Here is a 17,336-nt window from a genome sequence, read left to right on the forward strand (position 1 = left end):
CTACACACCTCCCTATCTCTGTAACCTCCTCCAGCCCCTGCACTCCTCCCGATCTCTGTAACCTCCTCCAGCCGCTACACCCCTCCCTATCTCTGTAACCATCTCCAGCCCCTATACCCCTCCCGAACTTTGTAAAGTCCTCCAGCCCTACACCCCCTGCCTATCTCTCTAACCTCCTCCCGCCACTACACTCCTCCCTATCTTTGTATCCACCTCCAGCCCCGACACCCCTCCCTATCTCTCTAACCTCCTCCAGCCCCTACACCCTTCCCTATCTCTGTGACGTCCTCCAGCCCTACACCCCTCCCTATCTCTGTAACCTCCTCCAGCCCTACACCGCTCCCTATCTCTGTAACCGCCTCCAGCCCTACACCACTCCCTATCTCTGTAACCCCCTCCAGCCCTACACCCCTCCCTGTTTCTCGAACCTTCTCCAGCCCCACACGCTTCCCTATCTCTGTAAACCCCTCCAGCCTTACACACCTCCCTATCTCTGTAACCTCCTCTAGCTCCTACACCCCTCCCTATCTCTGTAACCTGCTCCACCCCTGCACCCTTCCCTGTAACCTCCTCTAGCCTTATACCTCTCCCTATCTCTGTAATCTCCTCCAGCTCCTACACCCTCCCTATCTCTGCAATGTCCTCCAGCCACTACACCCCTCCCTATCTCTGTAACCCCCTCCAGCCCCTACACCCCTCCCTATCTCTGTAACCCCCTCCAGCCCTACACCGCACCCTATCTCTGTAACCACCTCCAGCCCCTACACCCCTTGCATCTCTGCAACCTCCTCCAGCCCCTCCACCCCTCCCTGTAACCTCAACCTGCCTTACACCTCTCCCTATCTCTGTAACCCCCTCCAACCCCTACACCCCTCCCTATCTCTGTAACCTCCTCCAGCCCCTACACCCCTTCCTATCTTTGTAACCTCCTCCAGCCCCACAATCCTCCGAGATCTCGGCGCTCCTCCAATTCTGGTCTCTTGAGCATCCCTGATTTTCATTGCCTGACCATTGGCGGCCGTGCCTTCAGCTGCTTGGGCCCTGAGCTCTGGAACTTCCTCCCGAAACCTCTCTGCCTCTCTCTCTCTCCTCCTTTAAGATGCTCCTTAAAACTGACCTCTTTGACTGAACTGTTGGTCACCCGTCCTAATAGCACATTGCGTGGCTCGATATCAAACTTTGCCTGATAATCGCTCCTGTGAAGCACCTTGGAATGTTTTACTATGTTAAAGGCGCTATATAAATGCAAGTTGTTGTGTTCCTCAATTTTGGGAGGTGGTAGAGGATGCACAGTCCGGCATTTCCCAGTCCTGATCGCTAACCTGTTGAACAATGGACCTTATGCTGAGGATAGAATCCGGGTTGGCTGTGTGAGTCCCTCTGCGGTTGAATAGCCTGCTGGTGTTCACACTTTAGGCTTGCACAGAAGAGTGGCCACTTGGGCGAAGTGCTGGAGGCCTGCCCCGGCGAGAATCGAGCGCTTCAGGGGAGAGAAGTGGTGCTATGAAAAGGGAGAGAGAATGCTGATTGCTGGAGGAATCAGTGCCTCGGAGATGGGCAGTGTGGGGGAGTTGAATTTACATTAGTTGTGACACGGTGATTCAGTATGGGACCGCATGTACTCATTCAGCCCTTTCACAAGTCTCAACTCAACAGCCTTTCAAAGCCACTGACCCCGATATCATCAGCAGCTATAAACAGTAACACAAGACAAATCTGAGACTGCTGCTGAATTATCATCCTTTTAAACTGGCTTTCACTGCATCCTGATGGTGAGACTCCATTTCCCTCTCGAACAGGGGTCTGGATAGTGAGACTCCCTGATGTCCAGTCAGTCATCTATCGAGTAACTGCTCTGATTTTAAAGCGGCTACTCTTGCGCTACTCGAGGATGTGTTCTCTATGGCAACTGAGTTTCTCTGCTGCTTATCAGCTCCCACTGCCTCTCCAGGGCTCTTCAGGTTAACTGCTTCTGCCCTTCGGGTGTTCTGGGAGATCAGGAATCTGCGCCCTGTCTCTCTCTCTCTCCCTCTCCCACAATGATACACAATGTGCTGCGTCTGCACCCTGTCTTTAGAAATAATAGAACACTGCATTAACAATATCGTCCATTGTACGCTCTTCACCACCCCATTATTCTTTACTGTGGCTCAGCACCAGCACTCACGCCTCGGAGTCAGTGGGCTGTGGGGTCTTTTATGCCTGAACCGTTGAAAAGTAGAAGGGTGGGGGATTTGTTTAACTCGCTGTGTCGCAGGCACAATAGATCCATTTAAGGGGAAGCCGAATAAGAACATAAAATTTAGGAGCAGGAGTCGGCCATTCGACCCGTCAAGCCTGCTCCGCCATTCAATGAGATCATGGCTGATCATCTACCTCAACTCCACTTTCCTGCACTGTTCCCATATCCCTTGATTCCCTTAATATCCAAAAATCTATAGCTCTCTGTCTTGAGATAAGCACATGATGGGGAAAGCAATAGATGGTTATGTCGATGGGGTCAGATGAAGTGGGGTGGGAGGAGACTGGTGTGGAGCATAAACACCGGCACAGACCTGCTGAGTCGAATGGTTTGTTTCTGAGCTGTAGACTCGATGTCATTCTCTGTAATAGCAGGCCCTCATCCCGCCTTTCTATCACCCTCGCCTCACCTGCACCAGCCTGCCTAAACGACTTGGCAGTGAGGAACTGAAGGGAGACATGCGGAGCAGTGGCTCATGTTTTCCACAGCGAATTGCAGAGTGGAGTAGCAACACAAGATCTGCAGAACAGTTAAAGTTCTCCTTTTTAGGGAAAACAAGAGGTCAGGAAGGCAATCCTTTGATTATCGGCCTGTCAGCCCAGCATCTTCAGCAGGCATCCCCACTGAAACTGGATCCACTGGAATCTGCCCCAGAGGAACCGGCTCCACTGGAATCCGCCCCAGTCCCCCGTCTCCACTGGAATCCACCCCAGTGCAACCGGATCCACTGGAATCTGTCCCGGCAGATGCAGTTCCAGAGCATTTGACGAGAGCAGAGGCAATTATTGTTAGATAAAGCAGGTTTACAAACGGCAGCTCATCCCCGGCAGTTTTTATGCCTCGCTGCGTCGCACAGCTCCCGACAGCAAAACAAAGCGAGCACAGATGTGCTGTGCGAAGTCTATTTAAAAAAAAATCCTGCACCATATGAGAAAGCAGAACCTACGCTTGAGAATATTAGAGAGAGCACGAGACCTCTGCCGCTCCACCTCTCCTCCTTTTCAGATCCTCCTTAAAACCTCCCTCTTTGACCAAGCTCTTGGTCACCTGACCTGATATCTCCTTATGTGGCTTGGTGTCAAATTTGGTTTGATAATCGCTCCTGTGACGCATTCCCCTCAGCACTGCACTGGGAACGTCAGCCTACAATATGTGCCTAAGTCTCTAGAGCGGGACTTGAACCCACGACATTCAAACTCAGAGACATAGAAACATAGAAAATAGGTGCAGGAGTAGGCCATTCGGCCCTTCGAGCCTGCATCGCCATTCAATGAGTTCATGGCTGAACATGCAACTTCAGTACCCCATTCCTGCTTTCTCGCCATACCCCTTGATCCCCCTAGTAGTAAGGACTTCATCTAACTCCTTGAATATATTTAGTGAATTGGCCTCAACAACTTTCTGTGGTAGAGATTTCCACAGGTTCACCACTCTCTGGGTGAAGAAGTTTCTCCTCATCTCGGTCCTAAATGGCTTACCCCTTATCCTTGGACTGTGACCCCTGGTTCTGGACTTCCCCAACATTGGGAACATTCTTCCTGCATCTAACCTGTCTAAACCCGTCAGAATTTTAAACGTTTCTTTGAGATCCCCTCTCATTCTTCTGAACTCCAGTGACTAAAGCAGGTTTTGTCTCCAGAGACAAGATGATGGCAGCAATGTTCCCCCTCAGGTATGCGGCCACGCAGCAAGTGTGAGGTCCTGTGCAGGCTGCTCACAGGACGGAAGGGACAGCGCACAAGAAACAAAAATTAGAGGGAACATTGGATGCATGGTCGGAAATTCTAGGATTTTGACTGGGTTAGGTGAGCACTGCGCCATTTGGACACAGCAAGATCTCGCAAATTGCAATTAGATGATTCAGCAGTTAACTTGGCTGCCCAGTTGTCCTAACTCGCACCAAGTCCCGCTCACCCATCACCCCCTGTGCTCGCTGATCTACATTGGCTCACGGTTAAGCAACACCTCGATTTCAAAATTCTTATCCTTGTTTTCAAATCCCTCCATGGCCTCACCCCTCCCTATCTCCGTAATCTCCTCCAGCCCCACAACCCCCTGAGATCTCTGCGCTCCTCCAATTCTGCCCTCTTGACCATCCCTGATTATAATCGCTCAACCATTGGTGGCTGTGCCTTCTGTTGCCTGGGCCCCAAGTTCTGGAACTCCTTGCCTAAACCTCTCCTCCTCTCTACTTTTCTTTCCTCCTTCAAGACGCTCCTTAAAACCGACCACTTCCCTGCGCTAATTTCTCCTTATGCGGCCTGTGTCAATGAAAAAAAAATCATAATACCTTGGGACGTTTCACTACATTAAAGGTGCTATATAAATACAAGTTGTTAACCTGAGTTTATTTGGTCATGTTGGATGAGGGTGGAATATTGACCAAGATGCTGGGAAAATAAGGCTTTGGTTTAATTCCCCAACCAAAGGGCAGTGTGCACAGAAAAACTCTGGAGGCAGAATCTATTTTTGCTGGAAGGATCACTGATCGGAGATATGATGTCGGTTTTTAGAACAGTGGAAGTAAGAGAGAAGTTAGACATGAGGTGAGCAGGCTACGTAACCTCAATAGTGAGCACAGAACACAGAACTCGCCTGAGTCAAGAGGTCACTTTTATTTATTCATTGATGGGATGTTGTTGCCCATCCAGAGCTGCCCTTGAGAAGCTTGTGGTGAGCCACCTTGGACTACTGCAGTCCCTGTGAAGGTACTCCCATCGAAGAAAGACTTGCATTTATATAGTGCCTTTCATGACCACCGAACGTCTCAAAGCGTTTTACAGCCAATGAAGTACTTTTTGGAGTGTAGTCACTGTTTCAATGTGGGAAACGTGGCAGCCAACTTGCGCACAGCAAGCTCCCACAGACAGCAATGTGATAATGACCAGATAATCTTGTTTTTTTTTGTTATGTGGACATCGTGCTGTTAGGGAAGGAGTTCCAGGATTTTGATCCAGCGACGATGAAGGAACAGCCGATATATTTCCAAGTCAGGATGGTGTATGACCTGGACGGGAATGTGGAGGTGGTGGTGTTCCCATGCGCCTGCTGCCCTTGTCCTTGTGGAGGTCGGGGGTTTGGGAGGTGCTGTCGACTTGCCCCCTCACCCCCGAACAGGGTAATGGAGATTTGAATAGACTTTGAGAAAGTAGACAAATCTGGGTGAATTCTTGCATTAAAGGAATCAGATCAATAGCTGCCAAAAAGGTTTACAGAGGCATTAGCAAATCAGTTTGATTCACACGGAAGCAGTATAGAGATTTTGCCTTGGGGGGGATAGACCATAACTGAGGTAAGTCAAGCACAGATTAAGGATGGAGCAGGATGAATGATGCTTCTGAAGTTCTTGGGATGGTTTCCACAGGGCCCTCAGGCAGTGCACTATAATCTCTTTGTAAAAGCAGCTCTGCAGTACAACTGAAGAATTATTGGAATTGTTATGGTCATTCACGAGAGACGTGAGGCTAAAGAGCCCTTGGAAGGGGAGAAAGTGGACATTGCAAGTGAGTTAATAAATCGTCAAAATAATAGGGCAGCGAAAAAGTTGTGCGCGATGGTGGTTGCATTGACCAGGACTGACTGGTGGACTCTCCCTCTGGGACTTGTGCTCTTCACCATATTAATAAATGATCTTAATGGTTTTGAAAGTAAAATATTTTACATTTTCAGATTAAAAACCGAATACTTTGCCAAGTCTCATAAATGGCTCGAGGCACTTAACAAAGATCGAATTACATTGAATCGTCATGTTGGCCAACTTGGCAGCCATTTTGATGCACAGCAGGATTCCAAGAATTCAATGATTGGACAATTAATCTGTTTACGTTGGCCGAGAGGGGGCTGATGATTCAACGCAAAGTTGTATGGGAAAGCAGGATAGTCTGAGGAAGATGGATAGTCCAAGAGATTCAAGCAGGGGAATCACAAATAGAAGTACATTGAGAATAAAAGGAATATTCGGCCAGAAAATGGCTAAGTAATTACAAAATAAAGAGCACGGCATTTAATAAGATGGATCATGAAAAAGATTCTGTTGAAACACAAGAATGAGAGATAGCCTCTCCTTATCTCTCTAAACCCCTCCAGCCCTACAACCTTCCAAGATCTCTGGGCTCCCCCAATTCTGACCTCTTGCGCATCCCTAATTTCCTTCGTTCCACCATTGGCGGCCATGTCTTCAACTGCCTGGGCCCCAAGTTCTGGAATTCTCTCCCTAAACCTCTCCGGCTCTCCTTTGAGATGCTCCTTAAATCCTACTGTAATGTATTTGCTTCATGGGTTCTTTGCTTAAGAATTCATAGCAACATGTTGCTATTAAGAACTAGTTGGTTTATTAACAAAGGTTTAACAATCACACTACACATTACCAGTTCATCCACTAGCCTCATAACTGCATACCTCATCATGGATGACCTACTCCCAATGCAACAGCTCTACAAACCTGTGAGCATACTCACCGGTGCATATATTACACCTACCTCACTGACCAAGCATTTGGTTGCCTGTCCTGACATCTCCTTATGTGGCGCGGTGTCAAGTTGTTTGATTCCGTTCCTGTGAAGCGTCCTAGGACGTTTGGCTACGTTAAAGATGCTGCACAAATGTGAGTAGTTGTTATTGAATAAGGAATTGCTCTCATTGTTTGACTACTGGCTTCTGTGCTTTTTCCGATCCAGGACCAACGAGGCTATCCTGCTGGCACTGTACGAAGCCGTTCATTTAAACAGAAACTTCATCACAGTATTAGCACAGGTGAGAGCGCGAAACTTGCTCCACAGCCACCCTGACACACTGATCAACATCCACTGAGGTGCCTCTCCCCGTGGCTTCAGTGCACTGTCCAGCGTTGTACTAAGTCAAGCAGCTCAATGCCCCCGGATTGTGCTGATCTTGGCCAGGGTGGCAGCAGTGGTGCTTTGATAGGCGTCTGTGTGCCGTGGCTAAGAAATGGTCAATGAAATCAGCCAGGGTTCCTGCTCTCGATCACTTTCCGTGATCCCAAAGCTGGAAATTGCATGTCTACCGCTCTGTGTTTCGACTGCAAGTTACGTTTCATATCTTGTGTCAGAGGACACAGTACAGTATGAAGAAACTTGCATTTTCCTGTACTCAAAAAAGAAAACTTACATTTCTATAGCACCTTTCACGACCCCCGGATGTCTCAAAGCACTTTACAGCCAATGAAGTACTTTTTCAAGTGTAGTCACTGTTGTAATGTAGAAACGCGGCAGCCAACTTGTGCACAGCAAGCTACCACAAATAGCAATGTGATAATAACCAAATAACCTGTTTTAGTGATGTTGATTGAGGGATAAATATTGGCCCCAGGACATCGGGGAGAACTCCACTGCTCTTTTTCGAAATAGTGCCATGGGATCTTTTATGTCTACCTGAGAGGGCAGATGGGGACTCGGTTTAACGTCTCTTCCGAAAGACGGCACCGCCGACAGTGCAGCACTCCCTCAGTCCTGCCCCTCCAACAGTGTGGCGCTCCCTCAGTACTGGCACGGCAGTGTCAGCCTAAAATCTTGTGCTCAAGTTCCCGGAGTGGGTCTTGAACCCACAACCTTCTGACTCCGAGGCGAGAGTGCGGTAATGGTGCTTAAATATGTTCAGGATAAAGTCTCTAACTGCAATGTTCTTTTTATTAAACTCAGAGCCACCCAGAAATGGGGCTGGTTAATATTCCAACGACACCAACACTGCCAACAACTCCAACCACGCCCTTGGGAACCACGCCTCCTTCGTCCGATGGCAAGTCTTCCTCCAGTGATTTACTTGCTCCTATTTCCGGCAACGCTCTCCCCTCCTCTCCTGAAGGTGCTGACTCCTGCCCGAGCTCCAGGCTCCGACAGAGACTGGATGCCGCTAGTACTTTACCCAATTGTTTGTTCACCTGCTGGGAGCCCAGGCTTTTTGACTGTGAGCGTTTATGTGGGGGAGGGGAGGGGAGGGGCGGGTTGGGGTTGCAGCCTAACTCTGTCCTTAGCTCATCATAAGAACATAGGAAATACAAGCAGGAGTAGACCGCAGGGCCCCTCGAGCCTGCTCCGCCATTCAATAAGATCATGGCTGATCTTCGACCTCAACTCCACTTTCCCGCCCGATCCCCATATCCCTTGATTCCTCTAGACTCCAAAAATCTATCTATCTCAGCGTTGAATATGCTCAGAGACTCAGCATCCACAGCCCTCTGGGGCAGAGAATTCCAAAGATTCACAAACCTTTGAGTAAAGAAATTCCTCCTCATCACGGTCTTAAATGGCTGGCCCCTTATCCTGAGACTGTGACCCCTGGTTCTAGACACTCCAGCCAGGGGAAACAACCTCTCAGCATCTACCCTGTCAATCCCCCTCAGAATTTTGCATGTTTCAATGAGATCACCTCTCATTCTTTATCCCCACACAGTTTCCAGCAAGGGTTGACTGGACACTGATCAGGATTGGGAACCCTTCTTGGTTTCTGCCCACCGCCGCGCCCCCCCCAATCCCCCACCCGGCGGGAACTGAGGTCAGTTTTCGCACCGCCACTGAGGTCAGTTTTAGCACCGCCACTGATGTCTTGGCCGAGGTCAGGCAACTGGGCACAGAGCAGTTGGTCAAAAACCAAGGATCTTCCTCGACAGTAATCCACTACCAACGTTGCTGCTAAGCTGAACGACTACGCAGCTGTCTGGAGATTCGCACAGGGTGCTTCCCGGATTTTGAATGGGATATTTCGCACATTCGCGGAATTTTGAATGGGCATCGCAGCCCATTAAAGGGACCCAAAAAAATGACCTTGCCTCCGTCTACCAGTATATAGAACTCGGATCAGTAATGGAACAGGCAACTCGAGACAAAAGACTTCAGGATAACTTTTCTTTACTTAAAATTAATCTATGATTACCAGCAAGTACAAGTGTACTAACACCAGTGGCCAACTCGGCAGCGACTAGTCGGCCCTACCTCCTGTGTGACTGGTCAAGTCGCCCGACTCACTGCAGCAGCTCTGTGTTTTTCTAACTTTATACCCAAAGCTTGGCAGGCCTCCCAATGCATACGTGTCTCAGACCACGTTGACCATTGTTCAATCATTTTACAACAACTAAAAGGTTTGTTTTACGGAACTCTCGCGGTAATGTCAATTGTCCCGACCGGAGATTTGTAAACCGCGGGAAGTTCTGTCTTCACAGCATTTGCGCAGCAACATGGCTTCTTAGCCTCTCAAAGCATGCTGGTACATCACATTCAGTCAAATTGCAATGAACAGCGCACTTGTTACAGAACGTTGGCCACTACCCAAACTACCTGAGCAAGAGGGGCAGCAATCCCGAGCTGTATTGACCGGAGTTATTTTGTGGAGCGCTTTTATTTCCTGGTACAGACTGGGAGCGACTGTGTGGTGTTGTGTGCCAGCTCCACCACATAATCTGAGTGGTACAGAGGCTGCGAGCATCACACTGTGATTATGATGCTGCAGGGACTGCGACTCTACACATAACAACATAAGAAATAGGAGCAGGAGTAGGCCGTTTGGCCCCTCGAGCCTGCTCCGCCACTCAATAAGATCATGACTGATCTGATCTTGGCCTCAGCTCCACTTCCCTGCCGCTCCCCATGACTCCCTTATCATTCAAAAATCTGTTTATCTCCACCTTAAATATATTCAATGACCCAGCCTCCACAGCTGGGGCAGATAATTCCACAGATTCACAACCCTCAGAGAAGAAATTCCTCCTCATTTCTGTTTTAAATGGGCGATCCCTTATTTTGAAACTATGCCCCCTAGTTCTAGATTCCCCCACAAGTGGAAACATCCTCTCTGCACCCACCTTGTTGAGCACCTCAGAATCCTATACGTTTCAATAAGATCACCTCTCATTCTTGTAAACTCCAATGAGTAATGCCAAATCTTTCTTCATAAGACAACCCCTTCATCTCAGGAACCAACCTCGTGAACCTTGTCTGAACTGCCTCTAATGCAAGTATATGCCTCCTTGAATACGGAGACCAAAACTGTGCACAGTACTCAAGGTGTTGTCTCACCAATACCCTGTACAGTTGTAGCAGGACTTCCCTGCTTTTATACTCTATCCCCCTTTGCAATAAAGACCAACATTCCATTTGCCTTCCTAATTACTTGCTGTACCTGTAAGGGGAGGCTAAATAAGTGTATGAGAGGAAGAAGGGAATAGAGGGTTATGCTGATGGATTTAGATGAGGAAAGACGGGAGGAGGCTCGAGTGGAGCATAAACGGCGGCACAGCCTGGTTGGGCCGAATAGCCTGTTTTTGTGCCGTATATCCTGGGTAACTCAGGTGCTGAGGCAAAGGGTCGCGGCCTGAGGTGCTGTCCTGATTCGGATCGTCTGACTTGGTACAGACTGACGTCCGCCTTTCAGGTACAATCGTGTTTCATTTAACTCCTTGACATCTCTTTCCACTGCAGTGATGAATTCTTCAGAACTGCCACTGGATCCAAACCTGCACACCAGTAATCTCCTCATCACCTTCCTCAAGTATTGCTCCATTGTCATGCAGGATACAAAAGGTAAGGAAAGCAAATTATGAACAAAAGAAAAGAATACAGAACCGATTGAGTACCAATGTCTGACAGGAACAGGAGGAGGCCATTCACCCCTTGAGCCTCTTCCCACATTAAATCAGATCACGTCTGATCTGTACCTCAACTTTATTTACCCGTCGCTCCAATCCCTTGATATCCTTAGTCAACAAATATCTATCAATCTCAGCCTTGAAAGCTCCAATTGACCCCCAGAATCCACAGCCTTTTGGGGGAAGGAAAAGAAAGAATGACTTGGCTTTATATAGCGCCTTTCATGGCCACCGGACATCTCAAAACGCTTTACAGTCAATGAATTTTGGAGTGTGGTCACTTGTGATGTGGGAAATGCAGCAGCCAATTTGCACATAGCAAGCTCCCACAAATAGCAATGTGATAATGACCAGATAATCTTTTTTTTGTTATGTTGATTGGGACATTAACATTGGTCCCAGGAACCGAGGATACTTGCTCTTCGAAATCGTGCCATGGGATCTTTTACGTCCACCTGAGAGAGCAGACGGGGCCTCGGTTTAACGTCTCATCCGAAAGACGGCACCTCCGACAGTGGAGCGCTCCCTTAGCATTGCACTGGGAGTGTCAGCCTAGATTTATGTCCAGGTTGGAACAAGGGATGGAGTTAATGACTTTGGCGGGGTGGGGGTCAGCCTCTGGGAGGGGGAGGGTCAGCAACTGGTGGGGGGGGGGGGGTTTGCTGACGGCAGCTGGTGCTGGCCATGTTCTGGGCAAACCCATTTGGTATAGGGGTCCATCTGCTCACCACATTACAGGAAAGATGTGATTGCACTGGAGAGGGTACAGAGGAGATTTACGAGGATGTTGCCAGGACTGGAGAATTATAGCTGTGAGGAAAGTTCTGATAGGCTGGGTTTTGTTTTCTTTGTAATAGAGGAGGCTGAGAGGAGATTTAATTGAAGTGTATAAAATTTTCGGAGATCTGGAGCAGGACGAAGAAACAGCTAAAGTCAGCACAAACGCGTGGCAGTGAGCAATATGCCAGACTTCACTGTTCTCTTGTAGACCTTGGCTCAGACCAACTCCAACTTTCCTTTGTTGCAAGCTTTTCTCTGCCGAAAGGGATAATTAACTCCCAGAATGGAGACTCATGGGCAGGGAGCGAGGATGGAGATCTGGGCTTACACTGAGGGGACACCTATTGAGGTGTATAAAATTATGAGGGGCCTGGACAGAGTGGATAGGAAGTACCTATTTCCCTTAGCCGAGAGGTCAACAACCAGGGGGCATAGATTAAAGTAATTGGGGGGCGGTTCAGAGGGGATTTGAGGGAAAATTTCATCAGTCAGAGGGTGGTGGGGGCCTGGAACTCACTGCCTGAAAGGGTGGTAGAGGCAGAAACCCTCACCACATTTAAAAAGTACCTGGATGTGCACCTGAAGTGCCGTAACCGACAGGGCTACGGACCAAGAGCTGGAAGGTGGGATTAGGCTGGATAGCGCTTTGTCGGTCGGCGCAGACACGATGGGCTGAAATGGCCTATATTTTACAATCAAACAGGACAGGCGCGAGGCAAAGGGTCACACCCCATTCTCTGGCGCGGGTCCTGGCCACTTCTTTCGATGTTGTATCAATATGGTGGGCGGCGCACTCCCGGCTGCGAATGTGCGTGCGTGCATATGGCCCGCCATATTGGGCGTTGTCTCACCCGTTTCACGTCAGCAAATCATCCTCGAACTTCTAAGCTTAAAGACACTCGGAATGGTCAGTAAACGTGTGGTGAATTTCTTTCATCCTGCCCTGTTCTTTCACCACTATCTGTGTGAGTCCATGCAGCCGGCCCGGTGGGAACCTCTGCATTGTGTTACATTTTAAACATTGATTGTGGGCTTCATGTCTCTGTGTGGTTTATTGGGATCCGTGATTGCTGGGCTGCATATAGAAATCTCAGCACCGCAGGAAGCCCATTTGGCTCACTGTATCTGCTCCAGCACCCTACCAAGTACTTTCCTGCCACCCTTTAATATATCAAGTGTTTATCTAATTCCCCCTCAAGCCTTGCGATTGACTCGGTTCCAGTGTCCTCCTGCACTGGAATCAAGCCTGTGGGTTTAACACTTTGCCCATGCCCGTCTGTTCTCAGATATAAAAGAGCTTGTTGTCTCTCCCAACGAGCCCTGTGTGCATTTCCAGCATTGTGAAAGGACAAGGCGCAAGAACGCTGAAGTGCCATATCATTAAAAAAATGTTGTAAAAGACAATAAGCAGAGATGCGCTGGTGACTCAGTCATCTCTTGTTATTGTGGTTTATGCTTTCACACTGCTGGAGTGCAGCCAGTTCCTATACAATGCCCTCTCGAGTGACATGAACTGTAAATGCTGCCTGAGTCCATCATCTCCACTCATTATCTTCAGCAAGCAGTGACTGATCTGGAGCAGCGCTAATCGCTCCTCGCGTGCACAAACGCAAAGTGATTTCTATTCTGTTTTTACCAGTTTTCTCCTCTTTCCCCCCGCAACCCTTCTTCACCCCCCCGCAACCCTTCTTCACCCCCCCGCAACCCTTCTTCACCCCCCCCGACGTCTCTTTCCCCCCCGACGCCTCTTTCCCCCCCCCGACGCCTCTTTCCCCCCCCCGACGCCTCTTTCCCCCCCCCGACGTCTCTTTCCCCCCCGACGTCTCTTTCCCCCCCCCGACGTCTCTTTCCCCCCCGACGCCTCTTTCCCCCCCCCCGACGTCTCTTTCCCCCCCGACGCCTCTTTCCCCCCCCCGACGTCTCTTTCCCCCCCCCGACGTCTCTTTCCCCCCCGACGCCTCTTTCCCCCCCCCGACGTCTCTTTCCCCCCCGACGTCTCTTTCCCCAGTCGCTCCCCCCGACGTCTCTTTCCCCCCCGACGCCTCTTTCCCCCCCCCGACGCCTCTTTCCCCCCCCCGACGCTCTTTCCCCCCCCGACGTCTCTTTCCCCCCCCCGACGTTCCCCGACGCCTCTTTCCCCCCCCGACGCCTCTTTCCCCCCCCCGACGCCTCTTTCCCCCCCCGACGCCTCTTTCCCCCCCCCGACGCCTCTTTCCCCCCCCGACGCCTCTTTCCCCCCCCCCGACGCCTCTTTCCCCCCCCGACGCCTCTTTCCCCCCCCCGACGTCTCTTTCCCCCCCCCGACGCCTCTTTCCCCCCCCCGACGCCTCTTTCCCCCCCCGACGCCTCTTTCCCCCCCCCGACGCCTCTTTCCCCCCCCCGACGCCTCTTTCCCCCCCCGACGCCTCTTTCCCCCCCCCGACGCCTCTTTCCCCCCCCGACGCCTCTTTCCCCCCCCCGACGCCTCTTTCCCCCCCCGACGCCTCTTTCCCCCCCCGACGCCTCTTTCCCCCCCCCGACGCCTCTTTCCCCCCCGACGCCTCTTTCCCCCCCCCGACGCCTCTTTCCCCCCCCCGACGCCTCCTTCCCCCCCCCCCGACGCCTCTTTCCCCCCCGACGCCTCTTTCCCCCCCCGACGCCTCTTTCCCCCCCCCGACGCCTCTTTCCCCCCCCGACGCCTCTTTCCCCCCCCGACGCCTCTTTCCCCCCCCGACGCCTCTTTCCCCCCCCGACGCCTCTTTCCCCCCCCCGACGCCTCTTTCCCCCCCGACGCCTCTTTCCCCCCGCTCCCCGACGCCTCTTTCCCCCCCCGACGCCTCTTTCCCCCCCGACGCCTCTTTCCCCCAGGGACCCCTTCCCCCGGACGCCTCTTTCCCCCCCCGACGCCTCCTTCCCCCCCCGACGCCTCTTTCCCCCCCCGACGCCTCTTTCCCCCCCCGACGCCTCTTTCCCCAGGCGTTCCCCCCCGGACGCCTCCTTCCCCCCCCGGACGCCTCTTCCCCCCCCGGACGCCTCCTTCCCCCCGACGCCTCCTCCCCCGGACGCCTCCTTCCCCCCCCGACGCCTCCTTCCCCCCCGACGCCTCTTCCCCCCCCGACGCCTCCTTCCCCCCCGGACGCCTCTTTCCCCCCCGGACGCCTCCTTCCCCCCCGGACGCCTCCTTCCCCCCCGGACGCCTCCTTCCCCCCCGGACGCCTCCTTCCCCCCCGGACGCCTCCTTCCCCCCCGGACGCCTCCTTCCCCCCCGGACGCCTCCTTCCCCCCCGGACGCCTCCTTCCCCCCCGGACGCCTCCTTCCCCCCCGGACGCCTCCTTCCCCCCGGACGCCTCCTTCCCCCCCGGACGCCTCCTTCCCCCCCCGGACGCCTCCTTCCCCCCCGGACGCCTCCTTCCCCCCCGGACGCCTCCTTCCCCCCCGGACGCCTCCTTCCCCCCCGGACGCCTCCTTCCCCCCCGGACGCCTCCTTCCCCCCCGGACGCCTCCTTCCCCCCCGGACGCCTCCTTCCCCCCCGGACGCCTCCTTCCCCCCCGGACGCCTCCTTCCCCCCGGACGCCTCCTTCCCCCCCGGACGCCTCCTTCCCCCCCGGACGCCTCCTTCCCCCCCGGACGCCTCCTTCCCCCCGGACGCCTCCTTCCCCCCCGGACGCCTCCTTCCCCCCCGGACGCCTCCTTCCCCCCCGGACGCCTCCTTCCCCCCCGGACGCCTCCTTCCCCCCCGGACGCCTCCTTCCCCCCCGGACGCCTCCTTCCCCCCCGGACGCCTCCTTCCCCCCCGGACGCCTCCTTCCCCCCCGGACGCCTCCTTCCCCCCGGACGCCTCCTTCCCCCCCGGACGCCTCCTTCCCCCCGGACGCCTCCTTCCCCCCCGGACGCCTCCTTCCCCCCCCGGACGCCTCCTTCCCCCCCGGACGCCTCCTTCCCCCCCGGACGCCTCCTTCCCCCCGGACGCCTCCTTCCCCCCCGGACGCCTCCTTCCCCCCCGGACGCCTCCTTCCCCCCGGACGCCTCCTCCCCCCCGGACGCCTCCTTCCCCCCCGGACTCCTCCTTCCCCCCCGACGCCTCCTTCCCCCCCGGACGCCTCCTTCCCCCCGGACGCCTCCTTCCCCCCCGGACGCCCTCCTTCCCCCCCGGACGCCTCTTCCCCCCCGGAGCCCTCCTTCCCCCCCGGACGCCTCCACGCCTCCTTCCCCCCCGGACGCCTCTTTTCTCCCCCCAACCCCCCGCCCAACCCCTCTGGTGACAGGGACGGTAAATTAAGCGGCGGCAAATGGTTTGCGTCTGCAGCCGCTAAGTTCAGCAACTGGGCCCTGAGTGTGAGGCGGAGCGCTAAGGGCGTTCCACACCTGTCTCGGGCGCTAGGTCGGCTGAGCCACTGAAAATCCCCAGCTATAGAGCCAGCCTCGAAGCGCCCTGAGAGAGACTTCCCTGGGGATGAAAAATCGCCAAAAAAAACCCACAAAAAACATTCCCAATATCTTGTTCGCCCCACATAAATATAAACCTCAAAAAAGAAAAAAGAGAAAAACAATCTCACTTGTCTGATGTCGTCATTCTTTCCCTCACCGCGCTGGAACAGTTTGCACCGCCCGCTTTCCCAGGCGGCCCCATTGTGGGGCTACAGGGTCAGCGCCAAACAAAAATCATAGCGCTGTCGAAACCGGAAACATTGCACACCGCCTCCACATGCCCGGACTGAACTGATCAGCGCCGCCGGCATGCTGGGTATACCATGCGGCACGAATGCCGTCGCTCGCAGCTCTGACCACTTTAGCGCCCCTGTTCCGACCCCTTCCAGGGGCGCCGAGCGACCAAATTTCTACCCCACTGAATCCCAAGCTTAGCGTACTGCTTCCATGCAGCATCTTGCCCCCCGTGCCCATTAAGGTTATGCTTGGCTCAGTGGCAGTCTTCTTTCTGCCCTGTTAGTCAATGAGGTCGTGGCTTCACGCAGCACTTGAGCACACCACTCTCAGTGCAGTGCTGAGGGTGCGCGCCCTGTCAGAGGTTCTATCATTCGCATCAGACGTTAAACCAAGGCCCCGTTCACCCCCTCGGGTGAAAGAAAAGATCCCATGGCCGCTATGTGATGAAGTGCTGGGGAGTAGACCCGTGTCCTGGTCAACCCCTTAACCAACGTCACTGAAAGCTTGTGATACGGTCATTATCACATTGCTGTTTTTGGGAGCTTGCTGTGCGCAATTTGGCTCGCCACGTTTCCTACATTACAACAGTGGCTACACTTCAGAAATTATTAATTGGCTGTAAAGCGCTTTGGAACGTCCTGAGGCCGTGAAAGGCACCATAGAAATGTAAGTCTTTCTATCTTTGTGTGTTCGTAGACCCAGGGTGTTAGCTATTCAGCTGTGGAATGCATTACAGCTGAGCCCAATCCTGTGCTGTCCAATATCTACACGTGCACTTTTCAGCATGAGTCACGGACAGTGCTGAGGAGCAGACACATGTCTGATTTCCTTTACGCCTCCCACCCCAACACCAGCCGAGCTCACATTCAGGGCTCCCGACCATTGCTTGGGATAAAGCTTCCCACATTTACAGCCGACCATAACCCTTCACCACTGCCACCTGCGAATCTCCAGCTTATTCCATGCATTCTCCTTTCAGATGAGCATCGGTTGAACAGTGCCAAACTCTGCCTGATCATCCTCACCTGCATCGCAGAGGTAAGCACAGACACCTGTACCATCTGCACTTCCA

The 17,336-nt window shown here is 53.0% G+C and overlaps 1 protein-coding gene across 1 annotated transcript; it reads left to right on the forward strand.

Annotated features, from left to right (window-relative positions):
* Nucleotides 1–6,918: 6,918 nt before the first annotated feature.
* On the forward strand, nt 6,919–17,302 carry LOC139250026 (armadillo-like helical domain-containing protein 3; the record flags this gene model as incomplete). Its single annotated transcript, XM_070872589.1, has 4 exons — nt 6,919–6,994; nt 7,900–7,996; nt 10,672–10,773; nt 17,244–17,302. Coding segments are annotated over 4 exons (334 nt in total), but the record flags the coding sequence as incomplete, so codon positions are not given.
* Nucleotides 17,303–17,336: the final 34 nt, after the last annotated feature.

This window comes from Pristiophorus japonicus, unplaced genomic scaffold, assembly GCF_044704955.1.
Source record: "Pristiophorus japonicus isolate sPriJap1 unplaced genomic scaffold, sPriJap1.hap1 HAP1_SCAFFOLD_3367, whole genome shotgun sequence".
Lineage (NCBI taxonomy): Eukaryota > Metazoa > Chordata > Chondrichthyes > Pristiophoridae > Pristiophorus > Pristiophorus japonicus.